Below are 8027 nucleotides of genomic sequence, written 5' to 3'. Positions count from 1 at the left end.
CTGCTTGGAGACTATGAAAACCACCGTCCGTCGACTTGATATCCCTATATACCCCGTTTAAAAAAACGGACAAAGGTTACCCCGCGGATAAAGGTGAACTACCGTAAGAAGTACCTGACAGAGGACCTTACAGTCGACTGACCCATCATCATGTATTTCTGTAAAGAATTGTGTGATTATAATAAGTGATGATATTACCCGGAATACGGAATGGATGTTGCAACTCTGTTCTCAAGGAACCCTTCAGCTCCTCAAGTAGTAGCACTGGGCGCCTCAAACCCTGTCTAAAACTCTCGCCAACACCTTGAAATGCTGCGACATTCTTGTGATCTATCCGTCTTTAAGCATGACGTCAAAATAAAAGATAAATAATTCATGTGTTAATATGAATGAATGAAAAAAAATCGTGGCAAATTGAAAATTTGTAATGGAGATTCTTCATTGGAGTTACAAGAAGAAAGTTTGAAAGCAAGGCAAAGTCCTTGACTTTTATTATCAGTTTTCACATATAGGAAATTTTAACTTATCCATTTATTATGATCGTAAGATATTTCCACAATCGTTGTAAATCAACATCAATGACCGAATGTGTTTAAATGTGCCCAAAATATTACGGTCTTTGTCAAAGAAAGCTAAACCTGTATCAGAAGAAGAACAAACAGGGTAACGATTCCGAGTGCGCATGTGCAGCGACAAGGGTTATGGGTAATAAATTTATGTCAAAGGTTATAAACAGTCAGTGTCCACAATGTATTGTTTTGTCACAATCTGAATAAAGTCAAAGTATAAACAGTCCTCGGAACCGTGGAAGTAACGTCAGTTCACCTTTATCCGTGGAGTACTTATATCCGTTGTTTTTGCAACAGGGCATTTAGGGATATAAAGTGGACGGACGGTGGTTTCAAACCGCATTATTTTGAAAATGTTGCACCGTCCGTTGACTGAATGCTCTGTTTTTAAAATACAACGGATATAGGTTACCCCACGGATAAAGGTGAACTAGCGTTATATATCCACTTACCGGATTAACTCCTCTTCTTTCTTGATTGTGGCAGCACTGTCAGCGTCCAGACGAGCCTTATAGTCTTTGCAGGTCAATCTTTGTGTGGTGGATTCCCTCTGGATGTTCACACTGTACATTCTGCTGAATAATCCATCAAATACTTCCGTCCCAGATCTTGTAATGTTGGACTCGGAGATGTCGTAATCGCGCACCTGTTGGTACTCAAATGCACTTAGGAGCCCTTGTAGGTTCCTAAATGTCTTATACACGGGTTGATAAGTCCTCAGCAGCTGTTCGTTACTTCGCTCCTCCTTTTGAAGACTCGAAACAAGTGAGCGGTCAGCTTCGATCAGTGTGGGAATGGTCTTCTCCAGCTTGGCGAGGAATTCTTCGGCATTGCTCAGTTTTGCCCGGACGTATTGGCACATGTTTTCCTTCTCTGAAAATCTTTGCATCGCAGTTGCTACACGCTGCTGCATGTACTGAACCTTGTCTGCACGGTAGACTGTGAGATGCTTCTCGGAGGCCAGTTTCTTCCGGACGGCCTTGATGTCCAGGAAGGCCAACACCGGGATAGCGACTACAGCACTGACGGCAATACCGATGGGAAGCCATATTGGTGACGTCAAACCGATGGCAAACTTTTGACCTGTTTAGAAAAAAAAACCTTTAACATTAGTCATTTGACTAACCATCTAATAGTAGAGTTTGTAAACAGCACAAATAGTACTTTATCATTCAAACTTTGGACTGGCTTTACATGAAATAAGAAATCAGGAAAGGATATTCAACCGCATACATTTTGCATAATATTGGAGTTTTCTAGGTAGAGCTAGTACAGTCTCACCTGCTTACGTTTTCGATGCCTATCAGACATGTTTCTTGGAGCTTCTGACTGGAGTGGTGCTTCTCGCCGCTACATGTAAACGATGTAGGTGGCGCTTTTGCGACGAGTGTACAATCCCAAACGTGGCTAAGTTTGTATCCCCCCTCGTCTCGGTTCATACTGGGGTTGAATTGTGTTCTTGCAGCAAAAAACGCCACCTACACCAGTTACATTTACTAGTAGAGTCGAGAAGCAGAACCTCAGACGGAAGCTCTGAGGAAGCTCCGAAACATAAGCAGGTGTGACTTTACTAGTACATGGTTGTGTAGAATAAAACTCCAAATCCTATCTTCTACCAACCCAATGACTTATTTTCGGACACACATTTTGTGTTTCTGTAAGACATGAATTGAAGAATATATTGACAACGCTGACCTGTAGACAACTGAAACATGGAGTGGGCTTTGATGGTGTACTCCTCGTCATGGAGAAGGTCGAACAGGTCATCCTGGCGCGACCCCTGAAGGGCATGCTCTACCCACGACAGCTGCTGCTCAATTACACCACACTCCTGAAGGAAACAAAACATTGCTTCAGTCAAACCTGCCCAAGACGACACTCGATTTGGTGTGTGTGTGTGTGTGTGGGGGGGGGGGGGGTCGGTTAGAAGAGTATCGACTCACAACATGCCCAATGCATAGTTTAAATGGTTTCCGTTGTGTTTAATGGCAAATAGAAAGCACACGCACGTGCATCCGCCGCCATCTTTATTTTGAACATAACATATCGTCATGGTAGTCAAAATCCGACGCAAACTGGCCGAATTCGGCACAAAATCGCGCGCGGTAGTCATCAATGAAAATCGATGACACCCTAGATTTGAAAATGACGCGGTCATTATGGGCAGGGATTTGGTCCCAATTTTTGGCGGCAGCGGTCGCATTGACCAGTTGATCGTTGTGAAGAGGTCGCTTAATGCTTACGTCAATGGGGAAAATTTTCGGTCGTAATGGACAGGTGATCGCTAACTTAAAGAAGAGTTGGTCGCTTGGGCAGGTTTGACTTGTATTTCTAATTGCTTATCAAAGTGGATGTTTTTAATGCGCTCTGAATTGCTCGTGTATTGAAAATTTATTACACCTTTGGTACTATTTGCTATGATATTTCATAGGATTGGACCGATTACTCTGACTCTTTTCTCGCAGTCAGTGCCAGAAAGTCGTGTCAAGTGCCTTTCCCAAGGGCACAAAATCGGTGGCATATTTATATCACATGACCCCACAGTATATCAAAACCTTTTAAACTGCCAGAGTTTCAGCCCTATAAAATGCTATCAGTGCCAGGGTTGGCTGCTGACCTCCAAAAAGAACCCCCCGAACAAGGCCGAAGTCCCTAACTTCCGGGGTTCGTGCGCTACGCGCGCGCAAAGCCGCTATTTCGGGGGAATACGCTATCCCGGATATATCCGAGCACGTCACACAAGGCATGTATATGTGTGCCGGATATATCAGGGCTTGTCAGTTTAAGGGTTTTAATACATGCCAACATACAAATTGTCATTGGATCGTAGCAAACTAATATAGAAGCAGACCGAGTTTCTCCACATACCCTGCGGAACTCAGATGTGATCGTTGCCTCGAGGTCAATCAAGTAGGAGTCGAAGTGCTCTTGGGACAAGATGGCTGCCAGCCGCTCACCGATCCTGGTTTCCAGCGCCTTCTCCAGGTCAGCCCAGTCCTGGGTGTCCGGTAAGTCAGCCGCATCCCATCGTGACATCAGGCGTTGCACGCGGGAAGACTGCAGAACAGACTGAAGATGGCCTACACCTACAGGTGTGAACAAGATGCGAACTGCATTTTTGTACGTGTACATGAAGTATCAGTCACTAATAGAGATCCAAATAAAACCAAACCAAATATGCTTTGTTATCATGTTTTCTTTGGGGCATTGTTCATCGTAGTTTATCATTCCTAACCTTGGACTTTTTTAAGATTGATATGTTAGACAATGATTCACAGAAATAGATGCCTCATATTGCAGACGACTTAGTTCGTGTTCAGACGCATCTATGACATGACTCTCCTGTCAAACAGGATTGCCACGGAACTTTGACAAAATGTCTACATACTTTCAAACATAACATGGACAAATTTAAACCTATTAGGTTAGTGTAACACACCTTCCTCTATCCTGTCCTGCAGGAACACCCGTAGCTTGCTGACGATGTGGCCGGCCTGTTTGTCTAACGTGTTCAGTCTGTCTTCAGTCTCCCTGTACAGCTTAGTGTTGGATGCCCTGGACGACTTGGCCTGCTGCACATAGACACCAGAGTGGTACACAACTCTGGCTACTAGGTAGTCCAGCCACCTATATACACACAGTTTGCAGTAAGGAAAGTCCAACTGGAAACAGGTTTCAAACCTCTAATCGCTAGATTTGTGTTTATGAGTGAGTGAGTAAACGAGTGAGTAGATGAGTGAGTGGGTGAACGTTAGTAGGTGAGTGAGTAAGCGAGTGATCGAGTGAGTGAGCGATTGAAATCTAGAATGGGGGAGTAGATGAATGAGTGAGCGATCGATCGAGCGAGTGAGTGAGTGAGTGAGTGAGTGGGTGAGCGTTGGTAGCTATATAGGCGAGTGAGTGAGCGAGTGATCGAGTGAGAGAGCGATTGAAATTTAGAGTGGGGGAGTTGATGGATGAGTGAATGAGCGAGTGAGTGAGTCGGAGTGACCGAGTGACTGAGTGAGAGTGAGCGACACTGATAGCACCCACAAATATGACAGTTAGGAGAGCTAAGAAAAAATATTTCATCATATCATATCATAACATATCATATCATATCATATCACATATCATATATCATATCATATATCATATCATATCATACTCGTATCATATCATCGGATAGGAGGCAGTTTAAAGCAAACGTTAATAGAAAAGCCCCTCCCCCCATTCTACTTCCATCTCGAAGCACTTGGTTTCTGATATTTGACCTTACCTGAACTGGTGTTGCAGCTTAGACCTGAGGCTGATGGGTAGCAGCTTTTCGATTCCGTCCAAGAGTCTGGCAAAATCCGAGGTCATATAGCCCTCTGCCCTGATGTCTGCCGCTAACTTGGAGGACATGAAGAACAGCTGGTCTGTTGTGAACCCTGGCCAGCAGGTCTTCAGTTTCCTGAGAAAGTAAAAAGATGAAAGATCTGTAAAACTTCATCGAACTGAATGGCTGCGAGACATCACCTCTGGTTTCATTACCTTCGTTCGCCAAGAAGGTTATGTTTTCGGTTGTGCTATGGTAGACTGGTTTGTGACGTATGTGTGCATAACTCGAGATGCTGTTGACGGATCTTTGGTAGGTAGATTGCAACCAAAGAGACAATCAAGTTTGAAAATTGGCCTTTTTACAATGTTTCTAAAGTTTTTCAATTTTTCGTGTTGCCATTACAACCGTTTTTTGACAGCCATTTTTGACGAAAATCGCTAATTTGGGTTCTAACAAAGTATTTTAGAGTTTATTTGCTATATTACTGCTATTTTCTTACATTAATAAAAATTTCTGTTATCTAGAATATCTTTCATAATTAGATATGACTAAATTATGCTAATTTGATGACGTCATCGGTCAAAATCCAAGATGACCGACCTCAAGACCAGATCAAGAAAAACTAGACTATTATCCCTTTACAATTTGTAACTACATGGTATTTTTTCATAAAAAAATGTTTTGTTCTATTTCCATTGTCTTTTGCGATAATTTGCCGAAATATAGTATTTTTGAAAATTCAAGATGGTGGGTATAACATGGCGAAGCCCAACTGGTATTTTAGATATCCATTTCAAAGACTAGGAAATATGTCATATGACTGCCTACCTTATTGTATCCTGTTTCACAGCTTCTCGCTCGCCCGGAGGAATGAGGTCCCACTTGTTGCAGACAAAGATGGCCGACCGCGGTGAGAACAAAGGGCGGTCATCTTCACCCTTCCTGGAGTTAACTGTCTGCAGCAAGGCCTGGAGCTATGAGAATGAAAAGAGGGGCGAGTGAGGGTTTTAACATCACCGAAAAGGGGAAATAGTCACAACTACAGTCGCCTGAAAGTTCATGTGACACCTGTTGATGACGTCACACTTCCGATCAGGTCACGTGACTTCGGATCATCTCAGCTTGAGAGGGTCAAAGGACTGTTTGATTTTGTGTCAGTTTGCATACACCAAAGTATATTTCAAGCAATATAGTCACAACCTGTCAAACAAAATATGACATGTCGTGGTCATGATTTATTCTTTAGCATAATGGCGTTCCATTCCATTACAATAGAGAAAGTTGTCATCTTTTTTTTAGTTATGAAGTCCACTGAGTATAACAAGTTTTGATTATAATAGATGTTACTGTTTAAGCTTACATGTGCTCATAGGAAAACAACAGTAATAGTAGATTAAAAAACATACCAAAAAATCACGACGATTCGTCAATACATTCTTCAGCTATTCTCCTCTAAATTATGATAAGTTATAAAAAACGCTAGGCTAGGGGACCAACTTTCAATACTTACTCTCTGCCCCAGGAGCAGAGATCAAATATCATGGCCACAGCACGTCCCGATATAAAAAGTTCCGCTGTAGTCCCTCGGAAAGCTGCTAGAGGGACCATTATCGAACTTGACCTTCATTTTCCTAACCTCTAGCAAGCAAATATCACCAGGATCCATACAAGGCTTCTCAAGTTATGCAGTTAGAAGACACACAGATAAACACACCCAAAATATAACCTTGACGGAGGTAACACGACTTACCCTGTCCTCCTGCACCCCTCCTGCGCTCGCACTATTGATGACATACATGAACGCAAAGGCTTCACTGAGGTAGTCCATGGCAATACTCGTCATCGCTGTGCTCTCTCCGATGCCTGGACTGTCCACTAGGAAAACTCCACTCTGTATAATCAGACACAATTTTTGATAAAGATTAATAATTTTAATAATAATTTTTCTTTTGCACATCCATTAGCTCTCATTGGCTATCTACTCAACAACTACTTGAAGACTGATAAGGAAACATGAGCTGTTACCGTTGTGTTTATGTCAATGGGCAGCAAATGTGTTCTCCCACCAGCAAACAAATTCATTTATAACCAGTATATATGCTTTTAGCTTATGGATTTAGAGTTTTCTATTTGTTCTGTTGAAAAATTAAAAAAGATGAGTACCTTCAGATAGTCAATGGGAAGATAGATATCAACACTCTTATACGGTAGTGGCTGGTCTCTTTGCTTGTTGTGCACGTACTCGGACAGCACGTTAAGATCTGAGTCTTCATCCAGTGGGACTTCTTCCTCCGCTCCGTCCAGCCTCACAGCAACAGCACGTCTCCTCACCCCGTACCTCAGTCGGCAGATGACTGATGTGGAGGACAGGTGGGAACAAGGTAACAGGTCCTGTCCTAGGAGTAGATTCAGGAGACTGCTTTTTCCTGCAGATGTTTCACCTGTTGACAAAAATTGGAATATTCTTTATGTGTTAACAATTACAAATTGAGTTTGAATTTCAGCCATCGTCTGTGGCTCATACCTGCTCTCTTGTTTAGAAGGACCCCCCCCCCTACTTTGCCCCTGATGGGGTCATTTTGGGGTACGTAAGAGGACAAAGTTTACCAAAGGCACATCTGTTGCCATGTTTAAGAGGAAAGAATATTAATTCATATTGAAAAGTTTGGGGTCGTGCGGCTCGATAGATATGTAAATAAAGAAACCATGCCCAATTATTTATGAGTGTTTCCAAAATACACGCTTACTTTCTAACTATCTCTGACAATGAGAAATCCATCCTATCATTAAATCAAAGAACCCACATATCATAGAAGAAGTGGGTAAATTCGTCAATTCTAAAAGAAAGAAGCCAAACCCAACAAAACTAGTATAATGTACACCTAAGTAGCACAACATAGTCATAGAATGTAGTTCTTAGTACCTTTGTACTTTCCTTATCATACGTGTTGTTTGTACCTGCAATTAGCCCTAGGGGATGAACTTGCAATAAACATATATATTATTGCACCATTTGGTCATCATATAAATAGAAAAACAGAAAATATACACTAATATTTCCCATTTAAAAACTAAATGCACCTGCAACTAGAATCGGGCAGTCAGCAGCCGCTAGTTGAGCCTTTTTCCTCTCCAGCTTGTCCTTGTACTTTACA

At 42.2% G+C, this 8027-nt stretch overlaps 1 protein-coding gene across 1 annotated transcript in view; it reads right to left on the bottom strand.

Moving 5' to 3' along the window:
• Positions 1-8021, bottom strand: part of LOC118410005 — a 14442-nt gene extending 6421 nt beyond the window's left edge. Inside the window, exons 1-10 of the mRNA XM_035811451.1 lie at positions 7954-8021; positions 7036-7313; positions 6623-6763; positions 5701-5846; positions 4828-5004; positions 4009-4196; positions 3438-3655; positions 2265-2400; positions 1022-1652; positions 199-338 (exon numbers count right to left, since the gene is read on the bottom strand). Of these exons, the coding sequence (XP_035667344.1) occupies positions 199-338; positions 1022-1652; positions 2265-2400; positions 3438-3655; positions 4009-4196; positions 4828-5004; positions 5701-5846; positions 6623-6715 (1729 nt within the window). The 5' untranslated portion in view covers positions 6716-6763; positions 7036-7313; positions 7954-8021. The remainder of the gene's footprint in view (positions 1-198; positions 339-1021; positions 1653-2264; positions 2401-3437; positions 3656-4008; positions 4197-4827; positions 5005-5700; positions 5847-6622; positions 6764-7035; positions 7314-7953) is intronic.
• Between the last annotated feature and the right edge of the window lie 6 nt (positions 8022-8027).

The sequence above is a fragment of the Branchiostoma floridae genome, chromosome 2 (assembly GCF_000003815.2).
Source record: "Branchiostoma floridae strain S238N-H82 chromosome 2, Bfl_VNyyK, whole genome shotgun sequence".
NCBI lineage: Eukaryota > Metazoa > Chordata > Leptocardii > Amphioxiformes > Branchiostomatidae > Branchiostoma > Branchiostoma floridae.
This window is presented reverse-complemented; position numbering and strand designations above follow the sequence as displayed.